Here is a 16,564-nt window from a genome sequence, read left to right as displayed (position 1 = left end):
TTCCACAATACACCACTAAATCTAAATTTACAACATCTCAGATTTACAAAATAACACCGCTTAACACCGCTTCTCACCATATTTCAACCATAGTCCTCAATAACTGCGACCATTTTATACCACCACTTCTCCAACACCTCATTTCAGCAATATGACACATCTTACCTTAATCGTATCTAGATACCAGGCCGTCTTCACCTTAAAATACCAAACACTCATATACCATCTCTTCACCAACACCACATTCCAATCTCTACCATCCAAAACTCTTGTCCCTCTTAACACTCACTTAGTTAGCATTAAATAAACCTCCTACCCAACCAAAAGCTAATACAGCTACCCTTCAATACCAACACATCGCTTCATATACCACCTCTCAATCTCATACCACACTATCATGCTATCCTCTCTCTTATATACATCAACAATAAATATACCACTTCACCATTGCCACATTTCGGCCTTCACAAATAATTACCATCATAACCTAATAAATTTACAGTGAATAACAATTACTGACATATCGTAAGACTTACCAATCAGCGTCAACTCCAAATATCACAATAAATATATCACTTCACCCTTACCACGTCTCAGCCTTCACAAATTATTTACCATATTTCAGTCTTCACAAATAGTTACCATCCTAGCCTAATAAAATTACAATGAATAACAATTACTGACATATCATAAAGCAAACCGACCATGCCATCCTGTCCTCTTACCCAACTCCCCTAACTAAATACTCAGTCCCTATATACACTAAACCATTAAAATTTTAACCTACTATCTCCTTTCCTTATACAGATAACTATTCTACCCCCCTATTCCCCTGCCCACCCTCTAACTCACTCTCCTTCATTTTACTCTCGCAGGCCTTTTTTGTCGCACAAAAATACCTGTTCAATTCACCCCCTTTTTCCCATTGTTTAAGAATCCATCTCAGTATTGCGTTCTCATCCCCTCTCCCCAGTACTTCCCGATTCTCGGCACTCAATAATCTATGTCTTAACCCCCTCGTTCCCTCACAGTCTCTTAGCAAGTGAAACTCATCATTCACATCTCCACAAAGTACACACCTTGTCTTATCCCTGCCCTGTAACCAGCCCTTATTCCTTGGCAGACCTAAAAGCCACCACATCATCCCATATCGATTTGACCTATCAACGTATCTAATATTCAACCCTGCTATCTCCTCTATTTTCGTCAAAACAATCAGCGAATTTCTTAGTCTGCTTTCCCCCAATAATTTCTGCCTATGGATATCCCTAATTCTCCTTTCTAGTATTTTCATCCCTCTCACTTCTGTCTTTGACCAAACCTCCCCCCACAGGTGCCCTAATCCTATCCTCTCTAAATATCCTTTTAATTTTTCTAACCATCCACCCTTATACATGCTCTTAAATTGCTGTACATATGCAGCCTGTAAAACTCTCCCACCTTCCTGTCTTTTTAAATTCATCCAATATCTAACTATTCTTTTCACACCCTCTGATTCCAAATCCTCCCCACACATTAATTCCGCCCCTACATTTGCTGTACACCTCGGTAAGCCCATCACTAACTTAGCAAAACTACTAACAATCTTTCTTAGTTCCTCTCTTTTTTCATCCAGCCCCCAAACTTCTGCTCCGTATAATACCCTCCCCACTATTACCGACCTGAACACGAGTCTCAGTGTTTTATAACTGATCCCCGGGAACTTGAGTAGCAAATTTCTGACTGAGGCTAAGGCTGCCAAGCCTCTATATTTCATTCTTTTGATCTGGTCACTCCAAGTTCCTTTATCATTAAAAATAACTCCTAGATATTCCAGCTTCCTTACCTGTTCCAATCTTTCTCCCTGTATTACCCAATTCCCTTCCATCTTTCTTCTTTTGTTCACCTGTACTATCAATATTTTAGACTTATTTCCATTAATTTTCAATCCCCATTTCCTCGCAAATAGCATCACTGACTCTAAGGCCCTATTCATCGCCCCTGAAGTTAACGTCATCAATAACACATCATCCGCAAATATCAGTCCTGGCACTTCCAAACCATTAATTACCGGTACAGCCCAATTTCCTGCCCCAAACCCCTCTAAAATATCGTTTATAAATAAAATAAACAGTATGGGCGATAACTTGCAACCTTGTTTTAAACCCACCTTGGACTCCAATGGTCCACTCATTCTCTCTTCTCCCAATTTTACACAAAACCTGACGTCCCTGTATATTCCTTCCACTGCCCTCAACATCTTCTCTGAAATCCCTAGCCTACCTAATTTCTCTCGTAGGGCCTCTCTATTTACCTTATCAAAAGCTTTCTCAAAATCTATTGCTGCTACATAAACCGTACTTCTATTCATATTCTTATACTTTTCTAAAATAGTCTTTACTATCATTATATTATCCACTGTTCTTTTCTTTTTCCTAAATCCCCCTTGGTAATCTGTCAAAATTCCATTTTCTTCCGCCCACCCACTTATTCTGTTCGCTAGCACCCCCGTATATATTTTACTCAGAGAATCCAACAGAGATATACCCCTATAACTGTTCACATCGTTCCTACTACCCTTTCCCTTGTATATAGGGCATATAATTCCTGTTTCCCATTCCCTAGGGTAATTTCCTCCCTCGAATATCCTATTGAATAGTTTCACCATGCCCTCTATCATTATCTCATTTTTACTAATTTCCTTCCAAAACTTATTATTTATACCATTACACCCCCCGGCCGACTTCGCTCTGGCTCTACTTATCACTCCCCGGATTTCCTCTCTTGTGATTTCTTTATCCAAGTCATAAATTGCCACTCCCCTCTTACTCCAAATTACTTCTTCTCCCGAACCTCTCCATCTATCACCCCCCTTTTTTCCTAGTAATTCCTCGAAGTGCCTGACCCATTGCACTTCCTCAATACTCGTTCTCTCCATATTCCTTCCACCCTTAATAATTCTATTAATCTTATCCCAGACTCTCTCAAAATTGTTAGTCTTGCAGTCATTATTTATGGCTTCCATTTGTTCCTCTAACCACGTCTTTTTTGTCTCAGAAATTTTCTTTTTATACTCCTTCCTCAATCTACAGAAAAACTCCCTTTCTTGGCTTCCACCTTTCCTTCTATATTCTCCTAAAGCGTCCATCACCCTCCTCCGCAATCCTTCACACTCCCTATTAAACCATTCTTCTCCCTCTTTCTTATTTCCTTTTCTAGCTTTCACCTTCTGCGCTATCATCTTTATTGGATGTAGCAACAATTCCAAGGCTTTATCAGTATCATTCTCTTCTAACGCCCCTTCCCACCCATATTTCAGAAGATGTAACTCCTCCTTTACTACCCTATTCCAATCCCGGCCTACCTTCTCTGTCCATTTGTACTTATTATAACCCCTCCCTCGTTTATCCTTTGTCTCATTTTCCTTCATTGTACGCTTCTCTACCTCTCTTTTCAGCATAACCCTCACCGGGAAATGGTGTGACTCAATCCAATCTCCTATTTCCATACTTACAACTTCCTCAATCATCCCTTCCGAGCTCAGAACCATATCTATCACACTACCCCCTTTCTCCGTAACATATGTCAATTTCCCCGTCCTGTCACCCTCTATCCACCCATTCAGAATATACAAGTTTCCCACAGCACACATCTCTAGGAGCTTCTCTCCATAACTATTTGTAATTTTGTCCTCACTCCTTCTGCTTTCTAACAAACACATTCCATCCTCCCTACTATAAATTGGGCTCTGTTCTCCTATTCTCGCGTTCCAATCCCCAAATAACAACATATCCTCCTCCCCTGGATACATTCCCCTTATCCTACCAATATCCACCAATAACTCTTCAAAAAAATATTTATTTGCATATTCTGAATTACTAGGATGACAGTAAACAAAAGCTAGATTTATTTTCTTCCTCCGTCCCTCTCTCTCTCCCAAATTCAATCTCAGCCATATGGTTTCCATCATATCGGTCTCTATATCCTCTACTCTTTCACTAATTTCTTCCCTAATTAGAACTATCATCCCTCCTGGTGCTCGTCCCTTATTCCTCTCTTTTCTTCTATATTTATATTTTATCTCAAACCCCTTCCATGTAATCTCCCTCCCTGTTTCCAACCACGTCTCTAAGAGTGCCACAACATCGAAACTTTCAATTACTTCCCTAACTTTCTTGTTTCCTAATTTGCTCCTTACTCCTTCAATATTCACACATCCTATCTTCCAAAATTGTTATAACTTTCCCTCCCTCCCTTCTAGGTCTCCCACTCTATTCTTACTTCTAGTATTTATCGACCTCTCTCCCTCTGTATCCTCCATCCCTTTACGTACTTTTCCCCATATGTCTTTTAAGCTCTTACTCCTGACTTTACTCATAAGTTTTTTACCTTCTTGTCGATCTGTCTCCTCTTGACCTTTCTTTTTCGCTACACCACTGCACCCTGCACTCACCTCTTCTTGCTGCTCACCCCCACTCTCCCCCTCACTATTTTGGACTTCTGAATCCATCTCCCTTTGTCCTTTCTTACTCACTGCACCACTACACTCTCCTCTCCCAGTTTCTTGCGGTCCACTCTCACCGTCCACTTCACTATCTTGGTCTTCTGTCTCCCGGCTGCACTGCCCATTCTCTTCCGAGATGCCTTGCTCTCCTGCCACGTCCCTCCTCCTCTTCTTTTCTTCTTTCTTCTTCCCATCTTGCCTTGACCTCTCACCACTCTCAACCCTCTCGTTTTCGTCCATTTCCTTTAGCTTAGAAACTGAATGAACTCTGACCCATCGCCCGTTCGTCACCTCCAACCTCAGACCTCTTATTCGGGCCTTTAGCCCCTGGTTCCTCGCTCTCCAAAGGTGCCTATTCAAGATCTTCGCGTTTTCACTTCCTTCTCTTCCCATGTCTCCTTTCACCCCTATTTTCCGCCCTTGTAAATTCTTGCTGTTTCTTAACACAGAATCTGCCATTAGGGTTGAGAACAATGTAACCCTAATTGGCCTCCGACCTTTGATTCTACCAACTCTCTCTACATCATCAATGTCTACCTCACTAAAGTTTACCTTCATAACATCACGTATAGCTTCCACCACCTTAAATATCAGCTCAATCTTGCTCTCTCTCGCCCCTTCCTCAATTCCATATAAAAATATGGCTTTTTTCAATCTCTCCTGCCTGTACCCCTCCGCTTCTTTCTTCATCTTCATCACCTCGTCTTTCAGATGCTTCACTTCCCCTCTCAATAACTCGATTTCTTTCTCGTTATTGACCACTCTCCTGCTCGATTCCTCTGTCTTCGTTTCAAGCCATTTCTTCATGTTCCCTATCTCCCTTCTCTGCTCCTCCATCATGTCCTTTATTTCCTGCACCTTATCCCATTGACACTTTTCCTGCATCACTTCACTTACAACCACCCTGAGTGCGGCCAAATCCTCTGCGCTAAATTTTCCACTGGTATTTGGGCCTGGGTTCACTTCCACCCCCCCAATGACCAGTAACACTGCTATCACTGTCACCACCAGCACCGCTTCACTCATTTTCAATCCGTCCGTCACCAATCCATTCCTGACCTCCTTCTTCTGCCTTGCCTGCCATTTCCCAATAGCGGCCCGGTACTGTTCAATGCTAACCATGTTTACAGCACGCACTTCGCTACGCAACCTCTCTCCTCGACTGCTCGAGCTAGACTGGTTTATTGCAGTCGAATCAGAACCAGCAAACGTTGAGCACTGGCTTGGTGCCGGGTGTGCCCCAGGTGCCTGTGCGTGCAATAACTTTCCTTTCAATCATGGTAACCTTTATTTTCTTTCGCTAGGTAGTGTTAATCCGCAGCCTGTTTTCAGTCATTTGAGTGGGTCAGGAATTGATTGAGTGAAGTCCCCATCTAGCGGCAAGGATAGGAATTGTGCCTGCTGCCGAAGCCTGATGCACTCCTCTGCGGCAATGATTAATGACTGACAGATGATATAGAAGAGAGTTTCTGGAATGAAAGATGACAGGGAAAACCGGATTATCCGGAGAAAACTTTGTCGAGCACAAATCTCACATGGAGTGACTGAGATTTGAATCACGGAACCCACCGGTGAGAGGCCGGCGCACTGCCGTCTGAGCCACGGAGGCTCAATTTATTTCGTTTGATAAACGTATTAAATATAGGCTAAGGCTATAGCTACTTTACCACCCTAATCTCATTACTTGCTTTTAAACCATTGGCTTCTATATTAGATCGCAAGACTGTGAATTCCTTAGTCGTAAGTAGTTGGCTGCGTGAATCTGCTGGTTGTGAGGTCGAAGTTACCTTCAAGGTTGAAGAAAGCGACAATGAAGAGGAACATACAGGTGTTACTTGTGACCATGAAGCGGAATGTGAGCATAAATAAGAGGAAAAGAATAATGAACGAAGACGAAGACGTAGCATGCGTTGGGTTCCCGGATGGGTCGGGGATTTCATCTTTCATAAGTTCATTCCTATGGTTCGGGGACTGGCTGTTTGTGCGGTCTTCAACATTAGAATTCATCTTAGGTAACTCCCCATCCTCACAGACGCGCAGGTCGCCTTTAGGGCGTCAACTGTAAAGACGTGCACGGGGCACACCATTATTATTACCAGGATGAATCGCCCAGACGTTATATAGGGAGGAATGGAGAGAAGCGAAGAAAGAAAGCAAATAACCTTAATATTCGAACCCGTAGACGCAATTAATAATGCATACACCAGGAATAAATTGTTTATCTCAAGTTCAAATTATATTACTTTTATTAACAAGCAACAATTTTCGGGTTTGAATGTGTGACATTGTAAGTACCATGTTTATCTTAAAGTCTTCATGAATATCCGATAAAATCACGTTATGCATGATAAAATACCGGTATAATAAATCAGTCAAAATGAAATACCATGACGTCTTACGATACCACCTTTCTCCCACGCGATCATTCCTGTTACCAGAAAGAAACTACATTTCCCTTTGCGAAAATCAAACGAACATAATTATGTCTCCCGCTCATGGCCATCCATCAAAGGCTGCTAATTTCAGATGGCAACCAGGCATAAGACATGGCCTGTACGGTTGCTAGGTAACATTGTCTAACCATCCACCCATACCTTACATCACTGCCTGCACCGTTGCTAAGGTTACACTTCTGTTATACATTTTCTCGCGTCACTTACACAAATTTTTGGATAACCCCAGCCATAAGACATATTTATGTCAAAAATCACGTTCCTGCTCTAAGGTTCCTATGATTATTTGCCTCACGGCTCCAATGAACAGTCCGTTGTTAGCACATCAGGAACTTCAACCAATCAACAGCTCTCTATCGCCACAGAATTATCGTTTTCGTGTTATCATTTTCGTATTATCGCACTTACGTTCACTTGCGTTTGCATGTATTTATCAGTATAGTACACTAAAACACGTTCAGCAATACATTTACCCACAGACTGCACACTACACAGTATTCTTATTCTAATGAAGCCACCATTCAACGTATTGGAAGACTGGAGCTTTTGGAGTTCAAATGAAAAATCTTGCTCTCTGCTGAGGTTATGAATACCTATGTATTAGATTTTTTCCTTGATAAGCACTTTTATTATAATTGTTTAGTTATTCGCTGAAAAAATGAAATATCGTATGGCTTTCAGTGCCGGGAGTGTCCGAGGACATGGTCGATGGTGGTGGTGGTGGTGATTATTGTTTTAAGAAGAAGTACAACTAGGCAAGCATCCTCTGTATAGCACTAATCAGCGAGAAAGAATGGAAGGGGTCTGACACTACGAAAAATGAAGGTACCGGCCAAAGAAAGACAAGGGCCACGAAGGGAGTAAAAATGAAAGACTCCCTAGAGTCGAGTTGCGTCGAGTAAAAGTTGCGCCGTGGTCATTAATCATTCTAGGAACTAGAGGTCTTGTTTGGGAATTAAACAGGGAAGTTTCGTGTTTCAGACTAATTACATTACCGCTTTCCAAATAGACCTCCGTTGCTCTCAAGATCCTTTGGTCTAATTGCACGTAACTTCTTTTTCTTCTTTTGCCGTCAACATGAAGTTCATTCCTGGGAATCTTAACTTTCGAGCTTTCTGCTTCGGATTTGAGACACAAAATGAGATCTTTAACTCGTGGGTGCGGTCTCCCTAGAATACTTGTGGTGCCACTCTTCAACAGCATTTGTTGTTCTGTGGCGTCTTCCGTGGCAGTTCCAGATTGCTTGTGGTACATTATGATTTTCAAGCCATTCTTCCACAAAATAGTCCAAAAACTGGACAAGTTTAGGATTCTGTGGCGCTTCTTCGTGGATATAGAGCCAGCCCTCTTCCACATCTTCAGGCTTCAAGAAAGCAAGAGCACCGCACTTCCGAATTGTCAGCCTCACTTCTTGACATTTTTTGTAGAGTGTTGTCAGTCCGATTTCCTGTACCTTTCTCCAAATACACTGGAGAAAATGAAAGACACATCCTTGTATTTCAGCTAATGGAAATGTCTGTTTCAAAGCACAAATGCTGCAGACTCAAAATCAATGAACACCCTTTCGGGTTTCCAGTCGGGAATTCTCTCCTTCAACATTTCCAACATTTTATTGTATGTTTTACCTTACAAAAGGGCAGATACATACAAAGCTGGCGTTCAAAATATTATTTCTGATTTCTTCATATTTATATCAGCATCACTGTTTGAAACAATTTCATTTGTCATTTATTAATCTTTTATACCCAGGGGAATGCGACAGGCTTCGCCAGGGCACACAATTTCCTTTCTTTGGCAGTAGCTATGGTTCATTCTTGAGGCCTATAACTTCATAAGGGGTGCATGTCAGGGAAACGTAGGGTGAGACAGTTTTTTTCTGTTTTCACTGGTCATTCTTTATTCAACAAACTCGCTACATTTCATTTGTCATCCACTAATCTTTGTCCGCAAAAGCACGTCAGACCTCGCAATCGGCAGTTTTTCTTCCTTTAGAGGTATTTCATTCTTCATTCATTCTATTCCTGACCCTGTCGGTTAGCTACAAACAGGCTGTGGACATTCTTCATAAGACTGAAAGACTGATTCCGTGTTTCCACACTTGGTTTGTAAATGAAGTCGAACTACGTAGCTATACACATTTCACCCACTGATATAAATACGTTGCAGGTTTTCTAAATGTGCAAGAAACCAACATTGATAGAGTGAATACCGAGCTCGATAGCTGCAGTCGCTTAAGTGCGGCCGGTAGCCAGTATTCGGGAGATAGTAGGTTCGAACCCCACTGTCGGCAGCCCTGAAAATGGTTTTCGGTGGTTTCCCATTTTCACACCAGGCAAATGCTGGGGCTGTACCTTAATTAAGGCCACGGCCGCTTCCTTCCAACTCATAGGCCTTTCCTACCCTATCGTCGCCATAAGACCTATCTGTGTCGGTACGACGTAAAATCCCTAGCGACAAAAAAAAAAAAAGCAGATGCTTAAGACAGCTGTCAAACCACTTCTACTCCCGGCGGGGAATCTCCACGGCGCAAATTTTACTCGGCGCAACTCATACAGAACCTATGTAATACCGTTTGGGTCGGAAAAGAACAAGAGTTGGCCAAGAGAGGTCAGATAGAATAGATAAAAGTGAAGAGCCTGGCACAAGTAAGTGGAAGCAATGCCAGGACTCAGCTAAGGGCCTGTGGTCGCCAACCGTTGCTGGGACCCGTTTTAGTCGCCTCTTACGACAGGCAGGGATACCGTGGGTGTTATTCTATCGCCCACACCCACGGGGGGAGAGGACAAGATCGGCTCGTCAGATGCAGGTCTTTCGATTTGACTCCCGTAGGCGACCAGCATGTCGTGATAAGGATGAAATGATGATGAAGACGACACATACACCCAGTCCCCGTGCAAGCGAAATTAATCAATTATGGTTAAAATTTCCGACACTACCGAGAATCGAACCCAGGACCCCTGTGACCATAGGCCAGCACGCTAACCATTTAGCCATGGAGCCGGACAGTTGTACACCAAATGTTCAGAAATAAATAAATTCAAGCTCCAGATTATCTCTAGAGCTCTCATTATATTGCTAGAGAAACTTACCAAGTAATTCTTTCTCCAGGACGAGGAACGGTGATTCAAATACCAGCGAGAGCACGAGAGCACTTAAAATGGAAAATATCAGGTCACCAAAGAAGCGAGACATCTGGAAATGAAAGCTTAATTAGAACAAATGGAATTTGTAGTACAAAAGAGGAAACTTAACGATTAAATCATACAAGGAAATTTTGTGCTGCCTTCTGCACATCCTGTAGGGATCCCATTAGGTGGACTATCAGCTGAGTGTGAAGTGGAAAATTATTTCCGAGAATTCTCTAACTGAGGATATTATACAAGTTAGCGATTATCCGGCTTTGCAGAATCCGTTGTTTTATACGCCAGTCGCTACTTCTATTGATAAAGAGACATTGCGTGGCGCATGTCTTCTTTTAGGCCATGAAGTCACTGCTCCTTAGGTCACCCACGGGGCCGATGCCCATCTGGGACGAGGCTCAGGAAGGCTGATTGGTCATCACTAGACATCGAACTTATATATCGTATAAACCACCAATATAAGCATGCAACTAGGCTGCAAGAAATGGTAAATTATGCACTTAAGTATGCACTTTTCATGATATTAAACACTTTTATGAAATGCAAACGTCCGCCTCTGTGGTGTAGTGGTTAGCGTGATTAGCTGCCACCCCCGGAGGCCCGGGTTCGATTCCCGGCTCTGCCACGAAATTTGAAAAGTGGTACGAGGGTTGGAACAGGGTCCACTCAGCCTCGGGAGGTCAACTGAGTAGAGGTGGGTTCGATTCCCATCTCAGCCATCCTGGAAGTGGTTTTCCGTGGTTTCCTACTTCTCCCACAGGCGAATGCCGGGATGGTACCTAACTTAAGGCCACGGCCGCTTCCTTCCCTCTTCCTTGCCTATCCCTTCCAATCTTCCCATCCCTCCATAAGGCCCCTGTTCAGCATAGCAGGTGAGGCCGCCTGGGCGAGGTACTGGTCATACTCCCCAGTTGTATCCCCGACCAAGAGTCTGAAGCTCCAGGACACTACCCTTGAGGCGGTAGAGGTGGGATCCTTCGCTACGTCCGAGGGAAAAACTGAACCTGGAGGGTAAACAGATGATGATGATGATGATGATGAAATGCAAACGCAACATTTCTCTATCACGCTATTCACCCACACCAATACATACAATCATGATCATCAATAACAACTGAACGAAAACTAAAAATCGCACTGTACTTGCAGCTGTGGCTGTTCCACTATTACAAATAATCCGTGCATAATTTATGAGACGTATCAATATATCAATGTTTACGGTTGAAACACACAAGGTAAGGCATAGTGTTTTAATCAATACACATAATAAATCATAATTAGTAAAGCTGCAAAAAACACAAACGTGAAGAAACACACTTAAATACACATTCCTTTTTTCATTTTACAGTGGACACCCTGCTTTTCCTGACCATAATTTGCTTTGTAGTTTTCGGGTATAAATATGTGGCGTTTGTCGCTGAAATCAGCTTCAATGCGGAGAGTGATCTCTCTACATCCACGGATGTAACTGAACAGTACTTGAATTCGGGAGCGCGCCCTGTGTTGCCTTAATTTATCCTTGAAATCTTTTTTTTTTGTTTTTTTTTTTGTTTTGCTAGTTGCTTTACGTCGCACCGAGACAGATATGCCTTATCGCGACGATGGGACAGGGAAGGGCTAGGAGTGGGGAGGAAGCGGCCGTGGCATTAATTAAGGTACAGCCTCAGCATTCACTTCGTGTGAAAATGGGAAACCACGGAAAACCATCTTCAGGGCTGCCGACACTGGGGGTTCGAACCTGCTATCACCCGAATACTAGATACTGGCCGCACTTAAGCGACTGCAGCTATCGAGCTCGGTCGTTGAAATCTTACCGCAGCATTAGGTCTAATGTTCATTCAGAACAAGGCCACTCATTCTGCAAGAGTTCACGGCATTTTACATTTTCTTGAAGATTGCTTGTAAAACATATTACAATATGCATAATAAAAGTGGAAAACATGCACAATAAACCCGAAATATGAAATGTATGCACTAATCTCAAATATATGCAAATATACATATATATGAACCATTAAACGTAACAATTCGTCCAATTTCACCTTCAAACACACTTCCTTGTCGGTTTTGGAGGTCTACATATCGGCATACAGAATATGCATTTGCATACAAATCCGATGTCAAATCAAATCAAATCAAATCAAATCAAATCAAATCAAATCAAATCAAATCAAATCAAATCAAATCAAATCAAATCAAATCAAATCAAATCAAATCAAATCAAATCAAATCAAATGAAATCAAATCAAATCAAATCAAATCAAATCAAATCAAATCAAATCAAATCAAATCAAATCAAATCAAATCAAATCAAATCAAATCAAATCAAATCAAATCAAATCAAATCAAATCAAATCAAATCAAATCAAAAATCAAATCAAATCAAAAATCAAATCAAATCAAATCAAATCAAATCAAATCGGGCATCAATATTCTGTAGAAGTCAGTTGACAGGTGGCAGATTCCCTGTAATTTTCTAAAATGTTTTGAAAGAACTTCGAAATTTATCGAACATTTCTTTTACTCCTCACCTTTTAATGTTTGCATTCCAGCTTCATCTTCATATTGCGATATTTCCTGCTCTTAAACGCTCCGCTCAAGTTTATTCGTCTATTAATGTCATTCCATGCCAGTTTTCCGCTGACAGCTCGGAGCACACCACTTAGTCGAGCAGCTAGTCTCCTTACCCCCAAGTCGTCCTATCCCAAAGTTTGCAACATATTCGTGACACTAATTCTTCGTTAGATCTCACCCAGAACAAACCGCGCTGCTTTCTTTTAGGGATCATTTCCAGTTTTTGTATGAACTAATCCTGGTGTAGATCCCGTATAGTAGAACCATACTCTAATTAGGGTCTTTCCCAAAACTTCACCTTCAAACACACTTCCTTGTCGGTTTTGGAGGTCTACATATCGGTATAGAGAATATGCATTTGCATACAAATCCGATGTCAAATCAAATCAAATCAAATCAAATCAAATCAAATCAAATCAAATCAAATCAAATCAAATCAAATCAAATCAAATCAAATCAAATCAAATCAAATCAAATCAAATCAAATCAAATCAAATCAAATCAAATCAAATCAAATCAAATCAAATCAAATCAAATCAAATCAAATCAAATCAAATCAAATCAAATCAAATCAAATCAAATCAAATCAAATCAAATCAAATCAAATCAAATCAAATCAAATCAAATCAAATCAAATCAAATCAAATCAAATCAAATCAAATCAAATCAAATCAAATCAAATCAAATCAAATCAAATCAAATCAAATCAAATCAAATCAAATCAAATCAAATCAAATCAAATCAAATCAAATCAAATCAAATCAAATCAAATCAAATCAAATCAAATCAAATCAAATCACCTTTACACTCTTAGTAAATACCTTTATAACCATGTGAACAGATCTGTAACCTTTCTTTACAACCCCATTAATGTGATCACCCCAATGAAGATCGTTCTTTAGATTATCGCCTAGGTACTTACAGGGATCCTCATGACGTACTGTCACCCGTCAACACAATAATTAAAACTCACTACGCATGATGTGACAGTAGCAGTATAAACAAGCCTCCCAAATTTTCTTGGTTTTGGTCACAGCTCCTACCATCGCTCCGACATTAGGCACTGTTCTTGACACGATCACGCCAGATCGAGCGCCCAGCGAAGCATACGTATATCCAGGTGTAAACATGCTTGTTCATGTTTAACAAGTGCTAGCCAGAATTCAGAACAGTAGTGTGTGATTGGGCGTACGATGTTCCTGTAAACTTTGGCCTTCAGGTGGATGGGTATCCTGCGATCAAAGACGACTCGCTGACTTGCCTCCACTTCAGCAAGCTCGCTTCGGCGTGAGTACGGGTGTCAGCCGGCGTGTCACCCTGAACAGATCATAGAGCCAAGGTACCTGCACTGCTCAAGTCTGGCCAGGTCCTCCTGCTACAGTGGTACAGCAAGTGACTCAGCGCCGAGGGTTGGGCGGCGGTTAACCTAACACCCTAAAGGTCGGTATTATAATAGAGGTTTAAACTGTTGGTTCGGTTTAAACTTCGGTTTGTCTGTTAGTCGCGTATTATAAAAAAACTTAATCTTAAGTTTAATTAGAGATAAATTTTACTGCCACTCATCTACCGTTTAAACTGAAGTTTAAGAATACATAACCTTGCAACATGGCAGAACGAATGGATCTCGAAGATATTTTTGAAGTGTTTCAAATTATTGAACGACCACGGGCACTACGAGTTTTCCGAGCAAGGGGTCATCACTTTCATACATGGAATGAAAAATAATTCTTAAATAGGTTTACAAAACAGACTTTCATAACACTATTTCAGCAAATTGGTGCTAGAATAAAACATGCAACGAAAAGGTAAGAATGTCAAAATGTTTTCAACTGTTTGAATGTCAAATGTATAAATTTTAGAAAATAAAGTAACTTCCTTCTGTTTCAGAAATCATGCTGTAGAACCCCTCAGTCGGCTACTAATAGCATTGCGGTTTTATGCCTCCCGTGGTATGTTTATTAAAATTAGAGATTTCGGAGGAATTCATAAGGCCACTGTTTCACGGGCTATATAAATATGTCTGTACTTATAGCACAAGCAATTCTATTTCCTTACAAGTAAAATTCGGACAACGTCTATTGCTTTTATACGCCATGTTACCTGCAAGAAGTAAACAAAACATTATTGATAGTGATCTTTTCTCGCAAGTCACTGCTACCAAGATCTTATATTTCCTTCTTCACTTCAGTTTAACTTAGGCCGGTCATTATAAGACTCAACATCGATGTAAACTCAAGTTACAGTTTAACTCAATCCTCAGTTTAAACCCTCATTATAATACCGGCCCTAAGGGAATCAATGGCTTAGGGCGGATGAGTTCTTTAGGGGGTGATAGTCCCTTACAGAAGAAATGCCACTTCTTCTTCTTCTTCTTGTAGTGCTTTCTCCTTTACTGCAGGTTGGCCACAATCACAGGGAAGTCTGTACGATGTTCGGCTGCCCTCATCAGTCTACTCGAATCTAATCCCCTTCAATCTCGTAAGGTCCTCAGCCGCTGTACCGGTAATATTAAAAGAAGCGTTTTTGGCAGATAGGAATGAAGGGAGGAGCATTGTACGTGCCATTGCACGATATTGCCACTTGTTCTTTCTTTCAAGCTGCTGTGTTCTGTTCTACTTAACTCATAAGTGAGAGATGCGGCAACTCCAAGCAACACGAACCGGCCTGCAAGTTTTTTTCACATGGCAACTGCAGTTAGTCCGCCCACGTTTCCACGGCAACCATACCCCTTACTCCTTTCTCCTCACCCAGATACGCACTACACGTACCTCCCTCTAAGTACCGTCAGAGTGCATCGTTTCCAATGAGAGGTGGAGCGACACACCGGTTGGAAAAATTTCTTCGTCACATCAGTTAATCATGCCAGTTCGAAATAAATTTGAATTTCTTTAAGCTGTTTCAATCGTGAATTTACCAATGTTTCGCAACAGTGAAAGTTTTGTTAGTACTACTGGTCAGCCCACAATTGCACGATTCCAGGTTAAATAATTCTGAAGAGCTTGAATACTTTTATAATATTTCCAATTAATTAAATTAAAATACAATTTTCTTCCGAGAGCTTTTCGATGTACATGTCAAGTGTAAGCACTTATATAAGTGAAACTACATCTCCCATAGTGTGCTGGCGATTCATGTGCCATAAAAAGAGGTTTGTAGTGGTGTATGACCAAGGATGTTATAAAAAGTAAATGATTCAGTTTCTTGTACAGTATCTTATGCCTCTGTTTTGAATAAATTTATACTGTATGGATTAGAGGCGGCAAAATATCGATAGTAGTTGCCATCGGTATTTTCCGATATTATGTGCTCTACTATCGGTACATTCGGTACTAGTAGTTTTCAAAATGTGGAACGAATCATATCGTCGCTACACCGGTAATAGGTTGTACTTGTAATCCACAAAGCTCTTCCTATCGATTATTCTCCTTAAGACTGGTCACGCCTCCCAGCCACATATGGATATGCAGCCCATCTGAACAAATTTTGTTGTGTTCATTTTCCTATGCCCATGTTCAAAGGAAAATTAACCTTACTGTACTGTACTATACGAATGTATGCTTGCATTACGTATTTACGCACTCCTATTGTATAATGCATGTTAGGTTCATTTTCGGTTACTCGTCGGCACAGGAAAACGAACACATCGGACATTGTTCTGATGGGCTGCATATCCATACGTGACTGGGAGGCGTGACCAGTCTTAAGGAGAATAATCGATAGGAAGAGCTTTGTGGATTACAACCTTTTACCGGTGAAGCGACGATATCATTATGCTAAAAAATCGAACATTTACTGAACACAATCCACAAAATATCAGTAGAAAGCACAACTATTTCATGCTATGAAATTTCTGAAATTCAAATCGGGATCACTCATGCATCTCTTCAGTGACACGTCCGATACATTCTGGGGCT

At 41.1% G+C, this 16,564-nt stretch overlaps 1 protein-coding gene across 1 annotated transcript in view; it reads right to left on the bottom strand.

Moving 5' to 3' along the window:
- LOC136866982 (nose resistant to fluoxetine protein 6) overlaps window positions 1-16,564 on the bottom strand; it is a 158,023-nt gene that overhangs the window by 41,062 nt on the left and 100,397 nt on the right. The window contains exon 12 of the mRNA XM_067144076.2: window positions 10,026-10,128. Coding sequence (XP_067000177.2) covers window positions 10,026-10,128 — 103 coding nt within the window. The remainder of the gene's footprint in view (window positions 1-10,025; window positions 10,129-16,564) is intronic.

This window comes from Anabrus simplex, chromosome 3 (assembly GCF_040414725.1).
Source record: "Anabrus simplex isolate iqAnaSimp1 chromosome 3, ASM4041472v1, whole genome shotgun sequence".
Classification (NCBI taxonomy): Eukaryota; Metazoa; Arthropoda; class Insecta; order Orthoptera; family Tettigoniidae; genus Anabrus; species Anabrus simplex.
This window is presented reverse-complemented; position numbering and strand designations above follow the sequence as displayed.